The 27,882-nt window shown below is 35.3% G+C and overlaps 2 protein-coding genes across 3 annotated transcripts in view; one reads left to right on the forward strand and one right to left on the reverse strand.

Moving 5' to 3' along the window:
* The first annotated feature begins 7,951 nt into the window (after positions 1–7,951).
* Positions 7,952–24,070, forward strand: LOC102585560 (MMS19 nucleotide excision repair protein homolog). Of its 2 annotated transcripts, none has more exons than XM_015306772.1 (22): positions 7,952–8,106; positions 8,246–8,308; positions 8,395–8,449; positions 9,650–9,747; positions 10,179–10,337; positions 10,446–10,505; positions 11,259–11,447; positions 11,568–11,621; positions 12,141–12,227; positions 12,323–13,028; positions 13,981–14,360; positions 14,789–14,862; positions 15,391–15,496; positions 15,629–16,482; positions 17,206–17,281; positions 17,378–17,489; positions 20,256–20,332; positions 22,214–22,294; positions 22,917–22,996; positions 23,095–23,163; positions 23,457–23,512; positions 23,608–24,070. In XM_015306772.1, the coding sequence occupies exons 1-20, from the start codon at positions 8,029–8,031 to the stop codon at positions 23,126–23,128; spliced, it is 3,423 nt and encodes a 1,140-aa protein (XP_015162258.1). In that variant the 5' UTR covers positions 7,952–8,028; the 3' UTR covers positions 23,129–23,163; positions 23,457–23,512; positions 23,608–24,070. The 2 variants fall into 2 exon arrangements, with proteins under 2 accessions (XP_015162258.1, XP_015162259.1); XM_015306773.1 differs by having other exon boundaries at positions 23,618–24,070.
* A 666-nt stretch (positions 24,071–24,736) lies between these two features.
* Positions 24,737–27,882, reverse strand: part of LOC102605366 (protein PAF1 homolog) — an 8,033-nt gene continuing 4,887 nt past the window's right edge. The window contains exons 7-12 of the mRNA XM_006342975.2: positions 26,249–26,354; positions 25,725–25,811; positions 25,565–25,633; positions 25,392–25,463; positions 25,167–25,310; positions 24,737–25,067 (exon numbers count right to left, since the gene is read on the reverse strand). Of these exons, the coding sequence (XP_006343037.1) occupies positions 24,921–25,067; positions 25,167–25,310; positions 25,392–25,463; positions 25,565–25,633; positions 25,725–25,811; positions 26,249–26,354 (625 nt within the window). The 3' untranslated portion in view covers positions 24,737–24,920. The remainder of the gene's footprint in view (positions 25,068–25,166; positions 25,311–25,391; positions 25,464–25,564; positions 25,634–25,724; positions 25,812–26,248; positions 26,355–27,882) is intronic.

Below are 27,882 nucleotides of genomic sequence, written 5' to 3' on the forward strand. Positions count from 1 at the left end.
TTCAAAATATGAGACGGCTAATTTCATAAAATGTTCTATTTACCTAATTTCACCAACGAAAATGACGAATTTTATCCAGTGATAAAGGAGTAATTTATAATTATAAACAAAAGAAGAAATGGTATGGGCCAGAAATATATTTTTCCAGGGCAGGGCGGTGCAATAATGGTGATTTCTTTTGTTTATTATTTTTCCCTTTTATGCCCAATGAGATTTTTTTGTTAAAAAAATAATACTATATTATATCATAATGGCAGTTAACTCATATCAGATTGTTTGGGAAACAAAATATTTTTTGGATATCTAGACATAATTTATGCCATGATCAATATTTTTAAATTTTTTATTGGGAATCATCATATATGCTTAATAATTGTCTATATTGCCGTGTTTATTATGAACATAATTGTCTCTATTATAATCAAAGTCTTTAGTTTAATCGTTATCACATCAGATGGGGTAAAATGGAGGTGGAAATGGATGGATGAGAAAATACACTATGAACTTAGAATTTATAAGAAAAAATCATAAATTAAGATTCAAATTTATGATTTATTTATTATTTAATTTTAAAACAAGTGTTTAGAAGTATTTTTTAAAAATCTTACCCAAAAATTATAAAAATGCCTAAAAACTATTTAAGCTTATAAATACCAAAAATAAGTTTAATCCAAATAGACTAAATGAGGTGAATGAACTAACGAGCCAAACTACTAAACCATGTAATCAAACTGATCCAATAAAATATTTAAGGTGAAAATAAGTAAAAATTTACATGCACTAACAATATATATTAAGTTATATCAATTTATTATAATTATAATTAAATGATAAAATTGTGTGTTAAATTTAGATGTATTTCATGATAATGGTATGTATGAAATGTATTGTGTGTGATTTAATCCATAACTCGTGATGAATATTTCATATCATCTCATATTAATTTGATATTGTAAATAAATTAGTCAAATAATTATAATTTTAAATTCATTCATAATTACTCATAGATAATGTAGTCTGTAAATCAAACAATCATCTTTTAAATGTTATTCTAATAAAATTTTATAATGCACAACCTTGTTAAGACAATTATTACTTATTTTATTAGAACTAGCTAGAAATCAAATATCCCTTACACTCCAATTGAACCTCCTCAAACTACAACCTACACAGAAATCAACTCAACTTAACGGTTCTACGATACATGACTCACAATGCCCAATATTCACAGTTTAATCTTCACAATTCAACAATCAAATGAATCAATTAAGTCAATCTCAAAGTCAAGTAATTTAGTCACACGCAACAAGTACATAAATCTCAAGTATCAAGCAAGTCACACATAAGCATCAAATGCATCAAGTCACCGTAATCAATCTCTTTCCGGAATCATTTTCCACCGGCTTTATAAACACTTGCCAAAAATAACCTCGGCATTACAATTCATCACATATCTCATCATGGTGTTCACATTCTATGCATACAAGCAATATCACACCACATGGAAGAGACGACAATTCATACAATTTAAGTCCATATTCATGCTTTCAAGTATTTTATCAACCAATCAACAAGGGTCACAACAAAGAAATTCACATCATCATGTTCATCACATAGCCTTTTTTCAATTCAACCCCCTTTATTTCATTTAGATGTAACAAGTGGACAATTAAATCATTCACCTCATCCCCATTACTCCCAACACACAAGCAAGGAAGTAAGTACACAAATTCTACTAGAATACGAGGGTTAGGAAGTCACTTGCCTTAAATCAATCAACAATCACTCCAAGAGTTAGTCTTCCCCTTCCGAATCACTTCCAAAGCCCCACAATCTATAATAATCAAGTATTCACAATAACTCATCGGAAACAACAATTCCACATCCATTATGTAGAGAAATGGGTTAATCAACTCAAAAGTCAATTTCAAAATGGAGGTTTGAATCTAAGAAACAATACTTGAAAATTGTGTTTAACTCTTTAGGAACTCATTAGAGAAAGTCATTTCGAAAAAGGAAATCCAGTAGTCCAAACAAGATGTCCAGATAAGAACATCAAAATCAATTCAAATTACTATTTTACTAAGTTCTTGGGTTCTTGAAGATAACCCCAAATTCTCATTTCAAAAACTGATTTGAACACATAGATTCATAAATAATAATGGGTAATTGAAGATTTAGAGTTAAGAATCATTACTCAAAAGCTCCCAAAACTCAAAAATGGGGATTAAACCCCAAAAATGACAGCCAAAACCCTCTCTGATGTCGCAAAAAGCAACCAGGGGTTCGCTTAAACCCCGAAAAATGTGGGTCTCAACTTAAGCGAAGCCTACTTAACTTTTGTGATGCTCGCTTAAGCGAAGAGGCTCTCGCTTTAGTGAAGCTCGCTTAAAGTGACTAGCCTTCGCAAAAGCGAGGCCCGTAGATACCAACAAAAATACAACTAACTCTTAAGTCATTGCAAGGACCCTCAGGATTTAATTGAAACCCTGTGTACATAAACCACATATGCAACTCAATTATGCTCGACGTTCCGGACTCAATGGAACCATAAAAATACGAATTCAAGGTCTCCTTGACCCGACATTCGTAGAAATCACAAGAATTTAACTTAATGCCTAAAAAGACTAAAATATGTTCGGGACCTCTAAAAAATAAATCAAGACCTAAAATCCTCCCCCGAATTCAACATAACTCTTGAAATTCCGATCCAAGCATCTGAACCCCAAATATTGACCAAAGTGAACCCAAAGGCTAAAATTTCACAATTTCACAACTTAGGACCTCAAATTCTCAAAAAGACTCAGAATCTAAAATCGACAACTCTCACGAATCACCTTTTACTTTTTGGGACTAATGGAATCGACAAAATTTCATTTCGACACTCGAAACTCCAAAAGACATCAAAAACCACATCTTAACAACTTAGCCTTTCAAACCCAAAACTTACCAAAATCTCAACTTTTAACTCAAAGTTGAAAACCAACTTTTCAAACTCAAACATAGAAGACTCGGGGTCAATCACGGGAGGAAAAAATGATAAATTCACAAATACATATTGTAACATCCCGCCTTAGAAAAGGCTAAATTTAGAAAGATCAAATTTGAGATTTGTTCTAGTTAAGCTTAAATTGTGAGTTTTAGGTCAGCTTCAAACGATCATAACTTTCAGTATAGAATGAGTTAGGCGGCCCATAATATATCATATGAAAGGTCTTGGAATCTTCTTTCCAACGCCACCAAGTTTGCTAAGTTTCGAGTTCGGATGAGGGAGATATGCCCGTTTGAAGTCAGCCAGTTAAAGAAGGTTACCCGAATTAATAAGGGATATTTTGGTCTTTTCCTTACCCCATCAGCTTAAAACGTTTTTAGTAATATTTTGGGGTCAAATCTGATTTGGGTCAGTTTTACAATCCCGAATTACTCTTAGGTTTTAGAAGATAGTTCAAGATGAGAAAAGAGGAAAGATTTAAGGTGTTCTTCAAGATCCGTGAGATTTATCGAGGAATTACACCAAATTAAGGTATGTAAGCTTTTATAGTGTTGGTCTCGTTCACCCACACGCCAATCATGTAAATTCCATCCGTAATTTCGTTCTTGAGGTTGAATGATTTGAATTCTTAATGGGTATTATTGAGGTTTTGTTCTTCATGTTTGTTTATGAAGTTTGATGAATTTTGAGGTGGGGATTTCAATTGTTGAGAGTTGTTCTTGAGAAAAAATAAGTAAATTTTTGTGTACTTGTGTTAGGTAATTGAATCTAAGGAGAAATTGAGGAAAATAATCGATTCTAGGTGAGTTAGGATCAGAAAACGAGAAAAAAAATATGTCGGAAAGTTCTAGGGAGAGTCTGGGGCGGCGCGTGAGCAGTGTGCCAAAATCCAGTCTCTGAAGTTCAGGGGCTGGCGCCTCGCGCCAGTAGTGCGCCAGGGTCGCTTGCCGCCACCATTTTTCCATCGTTTGCTCTGTCTGAGTCCTCTAAAAGTGTACCTTCATTCCTAACTACTCTAAACTACATTTAAACATCGAGTGATCCTTCATAACATGAATTATAACCCTTGAATTCATAATTCTAATTCAAGGTAGAGTTAAGAGTAAAGTCTTGAGAGTTATTTGGAGTCATTTTGAGAAGTCTTTTACTATTTTTTAAAACTTGTTTTAAGACTTGAGTACTTGAGTTTGAGGATGAGGAGAGTTGAGTTCATTTTTTCAAAATGATATATGAGAACTAAGTATTCCCAAGAGTAAATGTTTTTACATTTAAGATGAGAGGAAACATCGATTTCCAAATGAGTTTATATGAGGAGTTTTGAGTACTCTCTCTTTTAAGAGAAACCTTTTGAGTAATAATTTCAAAGTTTAAGGATGAGGAATTTTTTTTAAACATATGAGCTGAGTTATATTTTGGGAGTAGTATTGAGCACCGATATGGGGACGAGTTCAGATAACTCAAGGTTCTCATAAACCATGTAGTCAACGTAAGTAGAAAGAGTCATACTTTTTAAATGATTCCTTATTGCTTTTTAATCATAGCTTAGTGGATCCACTTAGTTGAGGAGTTCTATACCCCGACAAGGTATATGATAATTCTGACAGTGTGGGCGAGACGTTGTATCATCACATAACTCATAGTGATGGTTGTCGGTTAGAGAATTTCCCAATTGAGTTATTTTGTATCTTTACATACAAACTGAGTTATTATTGTATTTTTAAATACATTGAGTTGTTATCTACTATTTTAAATGTTTTATATAAACTGCATCTTTATTGTTGTTTTATACTGTATTGAGTTGAGGTGAGTATGTTTCCTTTTTTCCAAGTTCAAGCTTTTATGTTATGTTCAGTATTCCCCTTACATGCTCGTACATTCAATGTACTGATACCATTTGGCCTGCATCGTTCCATGATACGGATACGGGAGATCAAGGTCATCAACAGACGCTTTGTTGATACCATAGCAGTTCGAGTTAACTTTGGTGAGCCTCCTTGCTTCCGGAGGGTCCCTCATTTACTTTTATTTATTTCAGTTTTGTTAGGATGATCAGGGGTCTTATCCCGACATCCCTCATAGTATTAGAGGCTTCATAGATAGATAGACAATAGTAGTTTATGCGTCTTTTTCATTTTTGTTGTTGATGTTTGAGACTCGAGTTGCTTTCTTTTGGCCAGTTGAATGTTCTTATACATTTCTGAGTTTATTATTTTGAGACATTGAGTTTAAAGTTTTACTTTTAAAAGTTCTTTTAATGTTGAGTAAGTCTTCCGCTGAGTATTGAGTCAGGCCAAGGATTCACTTGGGTCTAACAATGGTTCTCGAGTGCCGACCACGTCCAGGGTGTAGGATCGGGGCATGACACATATAAATTGTCAAATTATAATTAGTTATGAAGATTCAATAATGAAAAAATAATAATAAAGAATAAAACGATTAACTAGCTATATTTTAATATAAATGGATGACCATCTTTTATAGATACTTTTTTCTCAAATCAAATTTCTGAATTATCTTCCTAATATAAAAGGTTTAACTCAAAAAATCTAGTCAAAACAAGAAAAGTTTGACTCAAAAAATCAGTCAAAACAAGAAAAGTTTGACTAGTCAAAACAAGAAAAGTTTGACTCAAAAAATCTGGTCAAACAAGATCAAAATCATAAACGGCATATATTTCAAGATGATGATATGCAACTTGGTATCTAATACACCCACATTTAGTTACATGCCAAACTAGCTACTACAAACAACTTAGTATTCTCTAATTCAAACTATTTAAAAATTTATAAAACTAAATTTCCCTTATAAATAGGAGTCAATCCTAGGCAAAGAAACACACAACAATAGAAACATAATTATTTGATCCCCTCCCAAACTCATTTATCTTTCTCTTTTGTTATGAATAGAAAAAAGTGAAGTTTGCTTTCGTTGAAAGTAAAACTCACAAGGAAGTCTCATACAAGAAAAGATAGAAAGAGTTCTTGAAAAAAAACTTACGAATTGCACATTTTATGGTATTGAAATGACTATAATCATCTATAGTTCATACCACAATGAACTTGTGGTGTTTTCAAATCATGAAATTACAATTAGTACTTCTACAAAATTTTGGGATCTTCCAATGTTAGTTTTTAATCAAAAAATATAATGACGAAAGAAGAGTTTAAAAGATTGAAACGGTGGAGAAATAACTGCGTAAGGTGATGAAGGAAATCACGAGCACATTGTATAAAGTGTTGAAGGGAATATCAAAGTGAATGTCTTTCCCTGCAACACTTCATGCATTATGTTTCTGATTTCCTTTCTTACCTTTCGTAGTTATTCCTTCATCATTTCAATTCTTTGTTTGGTGATCTCCTCTTTTGTCAACATATTTTTTTATTGAACTATCATTTGAAGATTTCTAAACTTTGTAAAAATATTAATTGTAGTTGCATGATTTAATTACATGACAATTTATTGTAATAAGGACTATATATTGTAGCTACTTCAACACCGCAAAATGTGTCGAGTTCATAAGCCTTTTTCAAGAATCCTTTTTATCTTTTTTTGTATGAGACTTATTTGTCAGTTTTACTTGCAATAAAAGTAAGCTTCACTTTTGTCACCATCCAATTTAAGTATGTGACTAGTGCTAACTGGAAAGAATCTCAAAGCAAGCCTTAACATAAATCTACAGAAAATCGAAAAGAATTTTCTCTGTTTTTTGGGCTAATTAAATTTTTCCCTGTCTTAGAAATTAATAACACAACTAATAACATCTCTAACCCAGGACACAATATTCATCATCAATTTAATAGCCATGCAATAATATCAATTCTTCTTCAAATATGGAAAGAAATTTAAAACTAGTCTCTAGACTACAATATGAAGAAATGATCATGACTCAAATAAAAGGACGGGAAAATGAAGTAACTCTAAGAGTTTTAAAAGAACAAAATAAATCATTGCAATTCGATAAATCACTTGTCATGCGAAGCAATGCGAGGATCACTAATCAATCCATACTCTCTAATTAGAAATCATCGCCAAAGCTACCTAAGTTCTCTGTAAAAATATTTAGCGAGGAGTGAGACGCTAGCTCATTGAGTAATAACACTTAACCGCAATCATTTTAAATGAAGGACAAGTCAGAAAACATGCTAGTATGATAATCAAAATAATGAAATAAATGCCCTTTCAAAAACAATAATAATATTCAATCTTATTTGTCTCATGTAAGCAAAATTCAATGTGAACATTTAGAAAAAAAACTCAGAGAAACACTTTCATAACAAATCTTATATTTGGGAGGTTTCCAAGTTTGAATCATGTAATCAGTGTGACCTTCTTCTTTAATAAATAACTAATAACAATGAACTCCTCATAAAGGAGTCGAATATTCATAGCGGTAGATTCCTACTTGAGGGATATCAATAACGGTATGCTAGTATTACCTTCCCACTAGCAAGGGCTATATTAGTAATCTATAACTATAAGGTCCATCGAATCTAACAAACCCTTCGTTAGCTACGGAATCCATCAAGGTCTACTCTCATTTATACTTTTTCATATGAACAATAGGTATTTGTAGGAAAGTATTTTCAAAATAGAATAGAGCATTTAAGTATTATCAAATTATATTATGTCAAACTTCAAGAAAACACATGTCAAAATATTATTTCTCAAGCAAATATTAAAACTTTTCGACAACGGTAATCATATCTCAAGTACTTATCAATAAACATGTCTTATAAAAGTGAGTTCATCTCAAATAACTATTTTGGTATCATAACAAGTAAAAAACTTGTTTCATATGCAAGCTCAAAATATTCAATAAAGTATTCACTTTATAAATCATATTATAGGTGAAAATATTTTATTGTTCCCAATTTTAAAGAAACACGTTTACTGCCCCGCGTACTTTATACGGTATATATATATTTAACAGTTTTATAATTTATTTACTCAAAACTTGAAAAACCCTCGCTGTACCTTAAACCCTCCGATTACCTTTTCTCCTTAAAAATCCTCTTCTCGTCCGTCACTCTACTGTTATGGGTGGCACTCCGGCAATTCAGTATGTCATTCACATTGAGTCTTACGTTAGCTCTTCCAGCTCCGAGGCACAGCAGGTATTCTTTCATACAATTTCAAGAATTCAAGAAAAGTTTCATACAATTTCAAGAAGTCAAAGAAAAGTTTCATACAATTTCAAGAAGTCAAGAAAGGTTTACAAGTATCTAATTTCACTTCTTGATTTCGTGTTTTCAGGCGGCAAGCGTTGATGCGATTGCTGTTCTTCTGAAGAATGACTTGTTAAGTTTAGAAACTTTGGTGGGTGATCAGTAAAGATATGTTTTTTTATGCAATTTGTCTATTTATTTGGTTTGTGAAGCTAAATTTGGGGTGAATACATATAGGTTAGGGAGATGGAGATGTATTTGACCACTACAGATAATATCATTCGTTCAAGAGGTACCCTTTCTTTTTTCTTTCATCTTTTGGTTATTGGTATTAATTTTGATAATTGAAATATTTGTCGGAAGGAAGACAAGGAAATTCATCCCCAATTCACAGTGCAATTGTTGGTATGGGACTGGGACTGATTCGAGTAATTTAGGATTTTTGTCTGTAATTCTACTCTCCTCCAATCAATTATTATTATGTTGCATTAGAGTTGGACAGGACTAAAAATGAAGTTGTCCAGGACAAGGTCGAAGTGACCCCGTTTGAGGATTTTAAAAGTAGACTAGTTGTTTATCTTCACATTATTCTGCACCTTTTTTTATTACAGTGTTTGGATAGGGATTTTTAAGAGTGCTGTGTCCATATACTATTTTTGATATTTAGAGAAATTTTATTAGAAAGAGCAATTGAGGGAAGATGTACTGCCCTCTCCATAAGAGTATACATAGTCCAGGAAAGTGAGATGCTGAGAAAACCGATAAATCTGTTGGGAACTTATTGTGCATTGTCCTATTGATTTGTTATATCCTGTTAAAAATCTGAAATCAGTGTTTAGCCAATTGGGGATTTAATTAGACAAACATTATGTGTTGGTGTAACAAATTTGCGTTTGGGTAATTATGGAACTGAAGTTTTTGAAAATTTTCCGAGATGCCGATTAGCTATTCTGTTGAACCGTAGTAAATATTCATTATTGGTCTCCAGACACATTGTGTATGTAAATATGTCATGATTAGTAGTGGCAGTAATGTGAGTAATTTTGCATGTCCACGGATTTTTTCCCATTGTTGTCAGTGGCTTGCTTGAGGTGTGTTTAAACCTTATTACTAAGGTGCAAAACAGGATGACGGGTTTGTCTTGCTTAGCGGCATGAAGGTGTTCGTCTATCACCACAGGGTTTGTTTTGAAGAGAAGTACTGAACACCAACTATTTAACTTTGTTATAAATTTTCTCAATTTATTGTCCCCATGATTGTTTCTGTTTATAGTTATTACTCTTGAATTTCATTTGCATTTTTTATTCTTTTCGTTTGTGCCCTTGCAATAAAACCTCTTGCTTATTTGCGCTTTATGTTGAAAGCTACATTAGATCTATACACATTCTTACTTTTTTCTTCTGATAATTCTATCTTTTTCTCTGTAATTTACATTTTACCCTTCCTTCTATTCCTGTATTTACTCTAAGCTACATAACCTTTGATCTTCCAGGTATCCTCTTACTTGGAGAGCTATTGATGCGATTAATGTCGAAGCCGTTGGGTGATACTGCAATAAGCAGCTTGATAGAATTCTTCACAGAGCGGCTGGTGAGCAACCATTTTAGGATCAGGAGTTTGCCTTACAAAGACAACATGATGAAAACTAGATACGAGCTAGTGTCTTTATCTGCATGTTCTTTAGTTTGTGCCTTGTATCTGTACCGAGTTCGTTCATTACTGGTGAAGAACTACTGTTCTCAGAATAGGAACTTATGATGAAAAAGTTTCTCTTATTGTGAACTAAAATCTTAAGGCTTAATCTTATGAAATGGGTTTGATATTAAAAAATCTTAAAGCTCAACTACAAAGCGCACTCTTAAGCTTCTAATAGGAATATGTCGTATTGTTGTACTACTCCAGAAATTTGGAAAAAATTCAACCGCTGTGCACACCATGTATCTTTACCTTTTTGTATATCTGTTTTTTTAAAATTGGTTATCAACTGAGTTATCTGAATAGATGACATTGTACTTGTACAGGCAGATTGGAAAGCGTTGCATGGTGCCCTTGTCGGTTGTTTGGCTCTACTAAGGAGGAAAACTGGTACTGGTATGATCAATAGGAGTCAAGCAAAGGCTGTTGCAGAGTCTTATCTGAAAACCCTGCAGGTGCAGTCCTTGGGGCAGCAAGACAGGAAGGTATAGTGAATTAGTGATTGTACACAGAGTCACAGATAAATGAACTGTTCTTTCTACGCCTGTTGGAAGTATCTTCAGCTAGGTGAATTTACTATCTAATTTTTGCAGCTTTGCCTTCAAATATTGGAATGCTTATTAGATCGCTATCGGGATGCACTTTTTTCACTGGTAATAGCTTTTAATCCTTTTCAGTTAATTATATTTCATTTTTGTGGTAATTACAGCATGGTTTTGGTACTATCTTACTGATTTTGGGTAAGCAACAAAACAATATAATTTTGAACTATTAGCTCTCGGTGTACCTTTTTTTGGTTTTGTTATTAAAGCAAACGGGTTCATTAATATACTATTCCAAGATGATATCCTCTTTAGTCGTAACTTGTAACAATAATTAAGCCTCCCAAGGAGCTGCACCAAGACAAGTTGTTGTGTTCTCTTTACACCAAAACACACAAAAGAAAGTTATAACATTCCCCCCTTTGCCTAAGCCTTGGTGAATAAAGTTACTTACCCGGTGAAATAGTCAAGGTTGCGGGTAAGTTGGCCATCTGTCATAATTTTTTTTTTTTTGACATTCAGTGTCTTACATATCTTTGTTTCTAGCTCTAGCTGCTTCAATTTTCAGTTACCCTTTTAATAACAATTTCTTGAATTCATGATTAGGCTAAGGGGCCTTATAACAGTATAATTTGAAGGGATTGCAGATCTTCTTCACCTGAGAAACATGCAGTCCTATAGATATGTGGTGCTAATATGCTACCAAACTTTTATAGCAGTCCCTCGACATCCCATTCTGTTGTCATTTTGAGTGTGATATCTAGTTTCTGTTTTACAAGCCTATTACTCCCTTCCACCTATGTATTTGTTTGCTTTAGGGTCCTTTGCATGTTTAATTTTAATCTTTGGATTGTGACCACATAGGGTGATGATCTCGTTTATGGAATCTGTGAAGCTATTGATGGTGAAAAGGATCCACAGTGCTTGATGCTCATATTTCATATAGTTGAACTGCTGGCACAATTATTTCCCGAAGCTTCTGGCCCTTTGGAGAATTTTGCAGGGGATTTGTTCGAGATTTTGGAATGTTATTTTCCTATCCATTTCACCCATGTGAGATTATTGAGCCCATCTCTCTCTGCATTTTTTAATATAACTGTGGTGTTATTGTTCTCTCTCCCACCAACCTTTTCTCTACTTCACAATTTCATTTGTCTTATTCTGAATATCCAGCCTAAGAGTGATGATGTTGATATGAAGAGGGGGGAACTCTCAAGGGCCCTAATGGTACGCCAATTTTTTAGTAATATGACAAAACTCTTATATATGGATGATCCAATTGTCTTTTACATTAGAACTCTTTTTTGGAAAACTTGTTCTAGCATCGTGGACTTATTGTCTCTTGCTTTTGTTACTTTGCTCTTTATTGGCCCAGAGACTTCATTGATGTTAAGTTATGTTACTTCTTACTAATACGACTGCAATTTGGACCAATTCTTAGTATGTGTGAGGTTCTTGAAATCGAATGAGTGGTATAAGCTTTCCAAATGTTAAACTGAAGGGCCTATTCCCATACATAGGAAATCTTAAACTATGAAATTAATCGTGTAGTGCCATAATTTGATCTAGTGTGTAAAAATAACATGCTATTCGCGTACACATTTTAATTGTTGTCTTTTCGTTTTTCATATGGCGATTATATTCAATTAGTACTATTAGATACTCCATTGGAACTTTTTCCTTCCAGTTCCTTTACCAGGTTATTGGTTTTTAATTAGATTCTAACATCCTTTTGCTGTTTTCTAGCTGGCATTTGCTTCAACACCACTTTATGAACCCTCAGTCATTCCATTACTTCTTGACAAACTATCTTCTTCTCTGCCGTCAGCAAAGGTTAGTTCCAACTATTGCAGTTTGTTCTATGTTATTAGTTTTTGGGTTTATAATGTCGTAATTTTTTAATATTTTCATGGATTCTTGTGCGACAGGTGGAATCTTTGAAGTACCTTAGCTATTGCACATTGAAATATGGAGGAGATAGAATGGAAAAGTACACAAAATCCCTTTGGTCTGCATTAAAAGATGCACTGTTTACTTGTCCGCAGTCCACTTTGTCAGAGGATTCCGATCCAATTGATGGATTAGGTTTTCATGAGAGTGAAATTATGACACAGGCCCTTGAACTTCTTCAGGTGCTTGTTCGGCAGCATAATGATTCATTCTTGAGTTTGATTCTGGGTGATGGGGACATAAGCACATTTCTGAACTCCTTTTCCCAGTTCGACGATTTTAATAGTCTTTCTACCCAATACAAACAGAGATTACATGCAGTTGGGCATGTTCTTTCTGTTTGCATTAAAGCTTCTGGATCTTCCTGCAATAAAGTTTTTGAAAGTTTCTTTCCTCGGTTGGTGGATGCCTTAAGGCTCTCGGTTGAAAATTCCCATGGAATTGTTCATTCAGCTTTGGATGCGAACTTTAACTTTGGAGCCTTGTATCTATGTGTTGAACTCCTTGCTGCATGCAGACAGCTGGTAGTCAGCTCTGATGAAGTTGCTTCAGCTCATGATCTAGCACGTGACTCTTGGTGCCAGATACTTCGTAGTTTCTGCACATCATTATGTAATGTTTTCTTTTGTCTCATTCGAGCAAGTTGTGTTGAAAGCACTTGGAATGCTTATGTTTATGCAGCAGGTAAGTACTTCTCTTTGACAAATGAATTTGTTCTGGAACTGAGCTGTTTTCTTCTTTACTCTAAAGTCATGTGTAAAATGGTGTTCCTTGTCTTGTCAATTTTTCTATAAATCCACTCTTGGTTCTCCCATTTACCCTTCCCTCTAAAAATGGAGCAAAAAGAGTGGAGAAAGGCTATTGGTGGCTGGTTACGAGCTATTGATAGTTCAAATAGATAAACACTTGTTGAGGGCTTTCTTCTGATGGTAAGAACGCAACCGAGTGATATGTGGATAGGGCGCATCGTTCAAACCTGTTGCAGACAAATGCCTAGTATTAGAGTGGAGAAGGGTAGAGAGGCGGACCCATAATCTGCCGAGTTCCGAACTGTGCTTCACTAGCGCTTGGGGATTTCTTGGTTTATAAAGAAAAATAGATGCATACAAACTTTGTATTGTTGGCATTAATTGAAATATGTAAACATAGTGGGCACTCCTCCTGATAGAAACTCAATGTTCCTTGTATCTGTAACATTAGTGCATCTATTTAATGCTGTCAGCACCAACATATCATTTTACTTATAAATAAGTGGACCTTATCAGATGTGTTTCTCTAGTTGTTGCACATGAATCCCTAAGTAATCTAGGGATTTTACCTGTTAAAAAATGATAATGGAGTAGGGAAAGAGACGATAGTCACCTGGTACACAAGTTAAAATTCTTTTTTCATTGTTGCAATATCAAAATAGATCATTGGGTAGTGATGCAATCTGATGCTTTTAGTTCTTCCGCCTTGTAAGGAGAGCGCAGAACTTATTTTAGGTTTCTGTCCTCTTTTAGGGACATGCCCACACTTTGTCTTATGATCAATTGAACCTGTTAAGCTCATAGTTAATGTGAGTTGCTTCTATGCTTATTGTGTTCAGCTAAGTGTAAGTTAATTGTTTTTGACTGAATTTGTGCTCAATTTGTAGTTAAAGGTTTGGAGATCTTGGGTACATTTCCTGGAAGCTTTATTTCTGTCTCAAAGCTCATGTATGAGAATATCTTGCTGACTTTGACGTCAATTATTGAATCTGATTTCAACAAGAAGTTTCTATGGAAGGCAGCACTGAAAGCATTAGTGGAGATTAGCTTGTTTGTCAATAAGTATCATGAGGACGAGAAGGCAGCTATCTTTAACAGTATTGTCAAGCAAAAGATTGTTTCTCTGATTTCTTCTGATGACTTAAATATGCCTCAATCGCTCAAACTGGAGGCCATTTTTGATATCGGATTGACTGGGAAGAGTTTCATGCATAGTGTTGTAAGCGAATTGGAGAAGACTATATCAGCCAACTTATCTGAGATTCTTGTACGTGTACTAATTGAAACCTCAAGGCTGTTACTAACTTACCACATGCATCGTCTGTTTAATTTTGGGGCACTGTAAACCCTCCTGTTACAGGAAATGTCATGTGCTTCCTTTTGTCATTCTTAGGTCAAGTTCACTAGTGTGCTTCTTCCAGTCATGTGCGTCCTACTTCAATACTTTGGCTTGTTTAGTATATATCTAGGTGTATGTTTCCATGAAATCCTGCTGCAACTGACTAAACTAGTGATAAAACACTTTCCTCTCTTTCTGGCATGTACATGTAGGTGTATGCTCCCGTGAATTCCTGCTGCAAATGACTAAATTAGAAATGGAAAACTCACTATTGAGCTATCCCCCCTTTCAACTCTCTGTTTCCTTTCACTAACATCTTGACCTTATATTAACAGAACAGGTTCCTCTTGTTGCAGGTTCATGGAGATCGGCGGTTAGCTGGATTGACACCTGGGCTTTTGGAATGTTATTCCAATAAGGTACTTCCATGGTACGAACTCAGTGACTACAATCTCGCTTTTATTAGCTTTCCATTCTATTCCATTTTTGTTCAAGCTATTTCTCCTTATTGCATTCTCAATTATGATGCATCCTCAACCTCATCTGGCTGGCCAATGCTCTCTGTTGATTTTTCTTATGTGCGATATTTGATGCAACCCAGTTTCACATTGGATCACTAGCTTGTTTTTCCACTTATGCCCCCAGAAACAAAAATATTTTTTAAAAATGGGTTAAGAACGAAGAACAAAGGGAAGTGTGAAAAGTACACAGTATTTAGTTGTTCTTTTCTTGCTTTTATTTCTGTAGTCACAGTTTCCTGTACCCCGGAAATGCTTGAGCAAGTCTCACACCTTAACAAAAGTATCTGCTATTTGATCCATTTGGCAGGTGGAGTCAGCCTACATGTAAGTAAGTCGACAAATAATCGGAATTTTTGTCTAGCAGTTGACTTAGGATTTCTGGGTTTTGCAATGTTCTTGAGCAAAGGTCTGACCTGTATTTTTTGGTTGCCTCTCAGGTTCCATGGCAATGGAGGTGCAGATGAAGTCTCTTTGAGTTTTGCGATTAATATTTTCACTAAAATGGAAAATAATTCATCTTTGAGTCTAGAAGCAAAGGGAAAGGTAAGCATAACATATTTTCGTCCCGTTCTCTCCAGGTGTTTTGTTCTATGTCAAGAAATATTTGGCTGTCATCAGATTTCCGCATAAGCTTGATGAGAAATGTGCTTTAAAACATACTATAATTTACCTTAGGAACTTCTGGGTGCAACAATGGCTGCAATGAAGCAAGCTATGACAGGCTGTTCAGTGGAAAGTCAGGAAAAGGTTCTTCAGAAAGCTATTGATGTGATGGAAACAAGCTCTTTTTTCTTGTCAAATGATCTGATACTAGGAACCGATCTCTTTAACAAGAAAACTCAACTTGGTCAGACTTCTGAGGGTTTGTCATGTCGAGACGAATGGATTACTTCACTCTTCGCGTCAGTTGTAATTGCATTGCGTCCTCAAACTCAGATACCAAATATAAGACTCTTATTACAGTTGTTGGCGATGACTCTCCTTGAAGGCCATATTCCCTCAGCTCAGGCCCTGGGTTCTTTGGTTAACAAACTTCCTCTGAATATATCAGAAGACTGCAGTCTCGAAGAACTTATTGATACGCTATTCAAGAATGTAATGTGGCGCAACATTAGTATTGGGAAAGAGGGCAATGATGGTGGTGCAGTTGCTATGAGTAACCTGAGACTAAATAGTCTAAATAGTCATGCTGTTATTGGATTTGCATGGATAGGGAAAGGTCTGCTTATGCGGGGTCATGAGAAGCTAAAAGATGTGACTATGACTTTCTTGAGTTGCTTAGTTTCAAATGAAGATCAGGGAAATTTGCTACCTTTCAATGATCAAATGAAAGATCCCGCAGAGCACAAAGTGCTTTGTCTCAGAAAATCAGCTGCTGATGCATTTCATATTCTTATGAGTGATTCTGATGCTTGTTTGAACAGAAATTACCATGCAATCGTTCGCCCACTCTATAAACAACGATTTTTCAACATAATGATGCCTATGTTCTTATCTGCAATAGTAAAATGTGATTCATCCACTTCAAGGTACGTATCAATATAGTAGAGAAATTTTCTTTTGTTTATATATGTGGAGCTTCACACTCTCATTTTCCATCTGATTATGGTAGAAACTATGATCTGCTGGTTCTTGGTTTGATGATGAAATATTCAGAAAGCCTAAGACGTTAAGAATCTTTTGTTGTCTTGGTAAAAAATTTCTTGATTAATTTCTTCTTTTTTGATAATCTTAATACGATTCTCCTTAATTGTACTGAAGACCACCTACTATCTTCTACAAAGTAGTGTACTAAGTTAAAAGCTAAGTTCTGCAGCAGGTTGTCAAATGCAGAATGCTCAGCTGAAAAGCAAAAAAGAAGCAGAATGAAAATACCAAGCTTGCTCGTCATGTCCCATTTTGTTTACCTATATACTCTTGTTCTACTCGTATATGGGTTGTTTCGTTTGGATTTTCAAAGTATGCTAAGCCTTGTTGAATGTTGAACATATCCATATCAGTGCATACATGAATTCCCGGAACGTATGTTTCCAAAGTTTAGTTCCTTCCATGAATAAAACTGAATAATTTTTTGTTTTTAGAATTTTCAGTAGCTACATTGTTTCCTGATTAATGATTGAATAAAAGGACTTGTGTCTTAAAAGAGCTCACTGTAATGAGTTGAATTGGACTGCTGTGGATCTGATCTAATATTAAGCTGGCTTGCTTGTTTCACATGCTCGTTTTAAAGTTAAATCGTACCGCAATTTCAGGTGTTTTCTCTATCAAGCTTTTGCACACCTGGTATCTGAAACTCCTCTTGTTGCTGTTGTTGGTGATGCCAAAAAGGTGAGTGAGCAACGCAATGACACAACTAGTTATTTCTCATATTGTTGATGGTCAGGCCTGAGGTTGATTGCTTATGATATTTTTTCTTGTACACAGGTCCTTCCTGTACTTATGGATTGCTTTCTTGTATTGAGCAAGGATATCTCTCATAAGGAGATAATTTACAGTGTCTTAATAGTTCTCTCTGGAATATTAACGGATAAAAATGGTAAAGAGTGTTTGCTCATTTCTCTGAGAATTTCTTTTAGTTCTGAAAAGTTCATTGCTGTAGCATGTGCAAACAATGTGCTTATTGACAGCTACGGATTTGCATATTTACTGTATCTTGCATATTTTTATGTGTTCATCTTCAAGGTTGCATTGCGAAGATGTAAGCAATTAGCTTTTGGTAGTTGCTTGAATAATCTAGAAGAGCTTCACAGATTGCCAACTTTGTACTTGCTGAAGATTTTTATCTGTGATGCTAGACGTAAGTGCTAAGTGGCATATCTGAATGCTAGAGGGAGGGTCCCAATAATTTAGACTCTCAAATTGCTCTCTTTTTCTTTAAATGTTTTTCTAGCTCTAGTAAATTGGAAGTACGTATGATCACGACAAGCCAGCCTACTGCTTTACTCTTTGAGTATGTTAAGATGATTTGGTTCCCGAAACAAGTTATAAACACGAATTATTATACAAATGATAATAAGGTGATTAATAATCATTGTACATTTTTATTTATTATCAGATGTTATTTTATTCATGTTAAAATTAAGAAATATGGTGCATAATCTTAAATTTATGTTTGGTTTTAAGTAATTGAAAATTAACCTATAACTACTAACTTCTCATTATCTCAAATTAAGAACAAAACCAGCCGGAAGATTTTCAAACAGAAGCTATTAACCACACATCTATCTGCTACACCAAACAATTTCACTTGTAGGAATTTAGCTATTGTAGCAGTAACATAAAGATAAGTAAAAGAAACAAATATGAAGATTAGTACCCTCTTGGCATTGAAGTGGTCATAATATATTTGGTCTGGAAGCCTGACAATTAGAATTCACGGATCATTTATTCGTGTCACCTTTCACTAAGGTGATGCTAATCTTTACTGTATTTCCATGAATGTCTCTGATGGGACATCTTCATGGTAAACTTCCTATTGCTAGACTTAAGCAAACCTTAGTTATAGTTTGTGCTTTTCTTATTTCAGTGTGTTAGCAAACATTGATAGGTTGTTAGCTGTACAAAAGAGAACGATTCTTATAAGCATTTATTATGCAAGGTGTATAACTATGTTGTAGTTCTTTGATATATACAATATTTTTTAGTTAAAAGACATCTCTAAAGAATAAGAATCAATTCACTGCAGGAAAGAATAGAAGTATTAGACTTCCCTTCTCAATTTAAAATACAAATTTCAATATATTTTTCTTATATTAAGTGAGACGAATATATATATTTGCTTTTATTTTGAAGTTTGTGTTGTCTTTTTGTGTTACTTTGAATGTCTCATCTTCATTTGATATGCTACATTAGTTGTATTTTATATAGCATTAATTTTAGTTTGGAAATTTGAAATTATGAATTTTAAAATTTACGCTCAAAATAATCAATTCATCTAAGAATACTAAACATAGTCTTTTATGCACTATCACATTTTTATGCAAATAAATTGTTATGGAAATCCACACAACATATAAATTTGAGGCAGTAAATGTATTTAATCTTTTATCTTAAAAGATGAAATAGAATTTATTGGACTATAATTTTTACCTAAGCAAATTGTGAACTGAAAATCAAAATAAAGATGATCACTCATCTTGCTTGAGTGACTATTATCTTTTATCAATGTGTGACTATGTATGTGCAGTTATGCAAGCATGAGGTTAGATATAAAAAAGGGTGAACCTGTGGGTCCTCTATTCCTGTAGATCTTACCCTAATGTATGTGTAGTATATAAGAAAGGGAGTTCAGAATTCAGGCCCTTTCATGTCAAAACTTGTATGGGGTCACTGGTAAGAGGAAGACATTTGGCCCAGCAATTAAGAGGACGTGACAGGACATTCAATAAAAGCAGTTGCCTTTCCCGGAATTCATTTCAACTATTAAGCAACCACAACATAGAATACAACAGTATTAAGCAAGCTTTATATTAAATTTCAATAATGCCCCTGGATGGTGAGCATGTTGATGAAACGTTGTGTGCTATTTGCTCTTATAAGTAGTAACTTACCGGGGAAAGTCATATTAGTTTCACTACAGAGTCTGGAGGACCTGTACTCTAAAGCTTCCCGAAGTGCGAGAAAAAATATCTTTATTAAATCTTGTAAAAAAACATGTAACTTTATCCAACTTAAGGTTAATCAGGTTATTTGGAGAAGTGGGGCTGGGGATGTTACTCCTCTGCCATTTATGTTGGTCACTTGGAGAAAAAGAAATAGGGAGCTTTTTTTTTGATAACCGTGGTGTCCAGGCTAGCTTACCCGCACCTCGACTCCATGAGCACCAAGGCTAGGACAAATGGGAAGAAATCGTCTAGTATTTTGTCTGTACTGAGATTTGGACCTGTGACCTCATGTTTCTCAACCCACTTCATTGACCACTAGACCACGCCCTTAGGTGTAATAGGGAGCTTTTATTTGCTTGATAATAACCCTCTTAGACTATCTTAAGTAGCGAAATTGGAGAGTTTTTGAAAGTGTATAGTTGAACCTGTACAATTGAGGAATAGTCTTGTATCTCTTTTTTTTTTTTTGGTGCACTCGTTAGGTTCATTATATATAGTAGATTGGATGTCTTTTGTCAAAAACCATATTTTAATGTATGTTTTCTACTGTTTGGTGTACTACTTCTATACGTGTGGTTTTAAACATATTAATAAGATTATTACTTTATACCAAAAGGGTTAATCAGGTTATGGTTTTCATGCTTTAATGTTAAATTTGGCATTCGATGGTTCTGTCATCCATTCTTTTGTTGTTGCAGGACAAGAAGCTATCATAGAAAATGCTCCCATGGTTATCCGCAGACTTATTGAGCTCACTTCCTATCCTTATGTGATGGTAATAGTTTCTTTTCAGTTAGCATTCTTGGATGCCCCTTCCCTCCCCCACCTCCTCAATAAAAGAAAGAACAGGAGAAGAAAGTTGCATAAAATCCATGTGATGAGAAACTAGACATCGACTCATGGCACGTGACTATTTTTGTTAAGTTAAATAATTATACTGGATATGGGAGGAAAAATAGCTCTCTCATATACAAGTGTTACACTAATAAGTAGAGAGCGTACAAAGTAATTTGATTCTATAAGAAAAATACTCTCTTTTATTCAAATTGAGACCTCATGTGTGCACCAAACAGAAACTAGGAACAAGAGGTTGTTGCCCATATGTCTAAAATTATTTTTTGTCCCTGCAAAAGATTTTATCATATTTCTTTTCTTTGCACACAACACACGTGATCGCTAAAAGAGCAAACCTCTATCGCCCTTTGACTTGTTCTCTGTAATCTAAAGGTTCAGCGGAAGAGTGCTTGCCGATCACATTACATAACATTGCCTGACTGATCCATCTAAGAAATGTGACGCTGTCTACCTAACAATGTATAGGATATCAATGGTCCACATCTTTGTCCAAATTCTTACACACGAAATACCAAGTGGCATATGTAATTCTCTTTTTCTCAAGTTTTCAGCTCTCAAAAGCTCCTTCATTGTCAACCAAGTGAAGAAACCTCCATTCTTAGTGACGTGAGAATAAAACAGGTGAATGTTAAAAGCCAATTCATCACTAATTAAGAGCTTGTTATAGTAGGATTTCATTGAAAATAGCCCACTACTTACCCATTTTGCACCTCCAAGGATCTTGGTTGTCATGTGAAGAACATTGGTTATGAAGTACTCAACTGTATTCTGGAATTCCGCTACCTTTCTGTACAAATGGTATCTTGGCCTTTTCGTAACCAATAACCATCGATTTCTGTTACTATTTGTTGTTTCGTGTACTTCGACTATCGTATTGTTTATTTGTAGTATTGTGTTACTATCTATTGTTTCTCTTGTACTTTCGTGACTTCTTTTTTCTGAACTATTTTTCTTGAGCTGAGTTTCTATCAAAAAACAACCTCTCTACCTCTGAAGTAGGGATAAGGTTTGTGTACGTTCTGCCCTCTTCAGCCACTTTGTGTGATTGCACTGGGTATGTTGTTGTCAGTACGATTACTGTAGGTCCTATGCTTTCTAGGAGTTTTAGCCCTATCATAGATTCTTATGCCAATAGAAGGTCTAAAGATAGTACTTATTTTGGATGGTATAATGTTGGCTGAATCTAAATGAAGAAACACAGTCAATTAGGATTCATATATCCGATGCCAACTTGTTTGCAATTGAGGCGTCGTCGTTGTCATCTACATCTGGAAAGAAATTTTGTAGATGTGCAGAAATGTGTATCTCAATGCATACTACTAGTGTCAAGAAAAAACTGCCGTACTTGCCACCAAATTTTTCCCATACTCCATAAAAAAACGGAGTGATTTTCTGACCTGCAGCTTTCTTCTGGAATCCTATATTTTCCGTAATTACCTTTTTCCATGGGGCCTGCTTCTTTATACCGAATCTCCATAAAAGTCTTTCACCCCAACTACGGCTAGTGCTTGTAACGACATAAAGCTTGTGGGAATGATCATAAGTGTACTCTCTTGATTGGTTCTTGCTTTCCTCCTTTTTTGACAAATACTTGTATGATCCGGTGAGTCTTGTACCGTTTCCATCCCTAAATTCCATTTTGCTTGGTCTTATGTCTATAGGGACAAGCCGGGATAGGTGGTGGGAACTGGGAAGAGCTCCTTGCAATTAATCATCATTTGCTTAGTAAAATTTAGTGTGGTGTTTCATGAAATCATCTTCAGTCGCGTTTCTTAATTTTGACATTTCTTAAAATTAGCAGGTGATTCGAGAGACTGCAATCCAGTGCCTTGGTGCCATGTCGGAGCTGCCGCATGCGAGGATATATCCCATGAGAACGCAGGTTAGTGTTTTGTAGTGTGAAATGCAATCATGATTTGATTGTATGCCATTTTATCAGATTGATCCTGAAACAATAATTGAAGGCCTAACAATGAATGCAATAGCTTGTGCTACCATTCCTCGAATTTTCTACATATGCAAGAAGCTCGACCACATGATTTTAATGGACTGACTTGAGTGAAGATTTACCATCCCGCTCCATCCCCTGCCTCATTGCCATCCCTACTCAAGCTTACATGGCTTAAGTTACTTGTATGTTTTAGTTAGCATCCTTGCCTTCAACGAGTTGCTGCTGTGTTCTGCATCTGCTTGTCCCTTCATGAACATGTTGTAAGATAGCAGTGGTCCTAGTTCGCATCCCTGAGACCTGAGTTCTTTCATGTCCGTATAAATGTATAATATGTGCATACATGATTTTCATGAATTCCTCTGTGGTAAGGTTGTAATAACAAATGGACCTAGAATGAGCAAGTACGGATTTGCTGATCATCTTCAAAAAAAATTTGGAAGTGGCATGTGTATCTTCTAGAAGGATGCCACCACTTATTTATCAGGAGTACGAAAGATTCCTCTCATCTTTTTCATGAAGCCTGTATTTTCACAATGTGTCTTTTCATATTTAGGTGTTGCAAGCTATAACCAAAGCTCTTGATGATCCAAAGAGGGCTGTTCGTCTAGAGGCAGTCAAATGTCGGCTAGCTTGGTAAGAGATTATAGATCTATCATTTCTTTACATTAATTATGTACACATTAAGAAGTTGAAACCTTAATATTTTTGGGTTTTTTTATGTTAATTCTTAGGGCTTCAATTGCATCAAGGAGTATTCACTTCTAAAAGCACGCATCGCACCTACTTGCAAGCCTCGTTGGGTAATATCTTTATCATGTGTGTCATCAATATTTACCTCAACTTACCAATGTAGAGTATTGGCCTATTGGGCACATATTATTGCATAATTATGGCATGTTGGAAAATTCGTTACTTCGGATGGTTATGACTTTTGATCTGCTTCTTCTATACACTTTCTAGCTTTGCAATGTACACATCCTCCAATCAATGATCTGATGTGCGCACTCACCTCTTCACCTCAACAACCCAATTATTGGCTGCGGGTTTCACACAGAGTTTTGCTGACCATGCTTGATTGCTTTTATGTTGACAGGATTGCGTGGATAAGCAGGCTTGCTACTACATTCATATGTTGCATCCTTGCAAATGGTATACCCCTCTTGCTTTTGCTTGTATAGTAGCTTACTGATAGGTCTGCAATCAGTCCTTGTTTTCTGTTTGTTTATTATTTTTAATTTGGCTAGGGGGTGTCAGACATGGTGTTTCAATTTCAATATGAGGAAGTGGTCTCCAGAGAAGGGGGGAAGGCCCAGGGTCTTTGGCAGCTGCTCTTCTATCAATGTTCTTGCTAATGGCATCCACTCAGGCAATCAATCACATTAGACTTGTTTGACAAAGGGATAATCCCCGGTCAGTGATCCAACATTGGAAAGGGCAGCCGTTTTATTCCCCACCCTGTGAGAGCAATTAACTGGTGATGCATCACCTTAATGCTACAATGACATCCCACCTCCCCTCAGTTGGATGCAGGGGAGCAAACTGTAAATGAAAATTGTACCAGACATTTGTAAAGCTTGTAACTTGTTGCTAACATGAATGCCATTCCCTATTGAACAGTTGTGGGTGGAACTAAATGCTTCAAAAAATGGTTCTACTACCATTCATCGTATCGTATATATTCAATTTCCTTAAACCGTTCTCTTTGGATATATCGTATTCGTTCGGATTCAGGATTCGATTATACAAGTTTAAATCCTTGTGACATTTTAGTACGTGAGTTCTGCATGATTTACAGTTAAATGATGTAAAATGTAATCATTCAAACCCGCACTTATCAAACCTACAATTTTGCTTCTACTACAAACCTTGCAGGCGCCTCAGATATACTAGCAATTTTTAAAAATGTCCATGAAAAGAAGAAAATACTATTTGCCGTTACCGCTATATTCTTTTGGGTAAATGAAAACAGAGCTCCTCATAAATGTTTTTCTATGCCTAAACAGTTGTCACATCACAAATGAGGACTATTTGAGGAAGTGCAATGTGTACTTCCCTGTGATATTAGGTTTTGCAAGAAGAACAAAGGCTTATAAGCTTATTTGGCCAAATTTTGAAAATCAGCATATTTGGACTACCACAACTTTTAGAAGGATCTTTGAGAAGCTTGGCCAGACATGCTATTAATCTAAAGCACAAACAGACCTTATGTTAAGCCAGTATCCATCCCCTAGCCCGTTTCAAAACACTGCCACAACACGCATAAGTGCAGAATGAGCAATTTCGTGAAATCCGATACCGAGAATTGCAGCACATATTGCCAAACCTAATGCGTGATCTGTGTACGGGTTAAGTGAGACCACACAAGAAAGATGGTCAGCCCAGACAATCATTGCAGCATATGCAAATTACTTTAAAGTTAAATCTTTTCAAAGAGCAAAATTCCTATATGGTACAAAGCATTGCTTATTTATGCAACTTCTCTCATGTACCTACCCTTTTTTCTTTTTTTTTTTCTCTTTGTTAAATTATCTGATCAGCTTAAATGAATGTGAAGGAATCAATCAGACATATAGTACTCGCCACCACTAGATTGATCTTGATCATCATCATGCATATTGTTATGTTGTTCACCAACATCATCTTCATGACTGATTCTTGATCTCTTTGAACTTGAAACATTCCCCTTCAAAGCTGTTGTATAACCCTATGTGGATCCAACAATGTCATAATCAGTTTAGTTGCAAATAGAAAAGGCCATGCAGGAAAAAATAAATGAAGCGCGAGTCTGGCTAGGCTTCATTACCCCTTCTTCTTTCAGTTCAATGGCAGCTGCAGTTGGTCTTTTCCTTACTGTGACTCTCGAGGGAACTGGGAAATGCTCAACTTCTTCATTTGATTTTCCCTCTCTAGCTCTCTTTTTTCTCAGAACAAGCTTTGTTGGAAGAGGCTGGATCACATCACATCCACAGTGAGTTTCAAGTTACAGGGTTAAACCACATAAAGTTTTACAAGTAGAACACAGTTTTACCATGTAACGGGCCTCTGTTTCCCCAAATGCCACAACGTACGTATTAGGATCATCTGCATCATCACCTCGTACCTGCCAATGGGCACATGAGGGAAATATTAACACAACTAAGTAATTTATCAATGTACAAAATTGTAGCTAGGTTGACTTCAGCACTCAGAAAAGGTACATACATCCCAGTGATACTCCCGAACCCAAGAGTATGAGATATCCTCATTTTCATCATACATATCCTTCGATAGCTGTCACAATCCACGAAAAGCAACAGAATATCATTAAATAAGATTTATGCCCGTGAACCAACCTTTCAATTTAAACAATATGAAATTTCACCTCATTCGGCGCAGGGACCATATATGCCAGAAATTTGTCAGGTTTATCTGCATCTGAGCTTGTAGCCACAAAGCTTTTCATAACGGCCTGCAAGGTGTATTCCAAATCAAAATTCATGTTCATTAGGATATAATCCAAACATCATAGTATCATGGAGGTCTGAGGGTAAATAGAAGATGATCCATGCCAGTGACAGACAAATAATTATGTCCGGGGACTGGAAGAATTTGTATATCAACACTCTGGCAAAGGCCCTCAACCCAATCCAAATTTGGATTGAACATTCAGGCTTTGGTCAATGATGTTGGACAAGGAGCGGATTGCAAAATGATTCTAGATGTAAGTTTGGAGAAGATGAATATGGGGTTTTAGTTTTCATATGAAAAATCTGACTTTGCCAATCTTTCGTTAACTTAGCAATTGCTCCTTGACATCTATTGACTGAAGGAGTGTTTCCCTTATAGCTTATTAACTTGGAGAAAGCATTACAAATCTGGAGAAAGGCATTTAATCAATAATTTCACCTGTGATTCACATGCATCACGAACAGTTTTATCCAACTTGTTGTAGGTTTCTGAATCAGCAGTTGGAGCACTATCGTAATTCGCAAGCACAAATGGGTCCTTGTACCTGGCAAAGTAACATTATTTGTTCATGTTATCTCCAGTACCAAGAGATTGCCATGATCTAATAACTCCATGAGTTTTATATAAAGAAAAGGGAAAAAGTGTTGCAAGCAATTATTAATTTATTTCTAGAATCTTTTGCATATGGAAAAGTACATCCAACTTCTTCTGTTCTCTTTTGCCAAGCAAACATTATTTCATTGAGTAGAAAGAGAGCAAATGATTCCAGTATATGAGATGCATAAGAAAAGATAGCAATCTGGTTATCTCCTGTACAATCCCATCCAATCATCTATACAAATGGGATTATCTTGGGTACTCCAAGAAAATTTTAAAAGTATACCAGAATCAATTGTGTACCTGCCATATATTTTAGAAAAAGTAAAGTAAAACGAGAGACAATGAAGGATACAAAAGTGCCACAAATAGCAAGTGCCAAATCACATATATCAACAACCCAAAATAAATGGATAAAGGATTTGAATGCCTTTTGATTTCGAGTTTCTCATTATTAAGTGACAAGATTTTACATGTTCCCTCCGTCTTTTATGTGGAGGAGTTTGAATGAACATGGATTATAAGAAAGAAAAACTTTTGAAACATGTGAGTTAAAACATGACATGATATTTTTATGGCTATAAAAATGTCATTAAGGGTGAGATGGAAGTTTTTCTAGATGTCCTTTTTGTGGTTTAGTCGTTTAGAAACAGAATCCAATAGCCATCTGTTTCTTCATTATTCTGTTACTAGTCTCTTGTGGCAATTTTTTCTTATCATTGTGGGCCTCCAATGGTGCATGCCTTCCAATACCAGTGTCCAGTGATCTGCTAAAAAGTTGTAATTGCAATGGGGGTGGAGATTGGTTCCTGCTTGTATATGGTGGACAGTTTGAAAAGAAAGAAAATAAGAATTTTTGAAGAAAGAACTAGTTCTTAACAGAATTTTAAGATGAAGTGCTTCCTTTTTTTCCATCTTTGGTGTAAAGAACGTTTGTAGAGGAGGCAGTATCCTTAGTAGATCTGATAGGTGCCCTGTAATTGTTAGGATTTCATAGTTGGATCTGCTGTCCTTTCTCTCTGTATTTATGGTTTTGGCACTACCCTAATGCCTTTTTCTTTAATACTCAAGTTACCATTCTCAAAAAAAAAAAAAGAAGGTGAAATGGAAGTTTAAGCTATATTGTTTCTAAATATAGAAGAAAGGTGTCATTATATTCGACAAAACAAAAAAAGAAAAGAGTACCGCATAAAAGGCATAGGGGGAGTACTAAATTTCTAACTACCTAATCCTTTTATTTTTTGAGAATATACAAAAAAAAATAGGAAAACAAAATGTTCATTCTTAACATTAATTGTTATTAACAATAGATATATGATTTTTTAACAATATTTAATATTAGGGTCTCTCTCTGTAAGACAGAACCAACGGTAACAAAGTGTACACCATATGTTCATAGTGCAAGGCACCACCCATGCTTGTGTGTGTGTGTGTGTTGGGGGGGGGGGGGGTTTGGGAAAAAAAAGAAAAAAAAA

Source organism: Solanum tuberosum, unplaced genomic scaffold (assembly GCF_000226075.1).
Source record: "Solanum tuberosum cultivar DM 1-3 516 R44 unplaced genomic scaffold, SolTub_3.0 scf00040, whole genome shotgun sequence".
NCBI classification, from domain to species: Eukaryota; Viridiplantae; Streptophyta; class Magnoliopsida; order Solanales; family Solanaceae; genus Solanum; species Solanum tuberosum.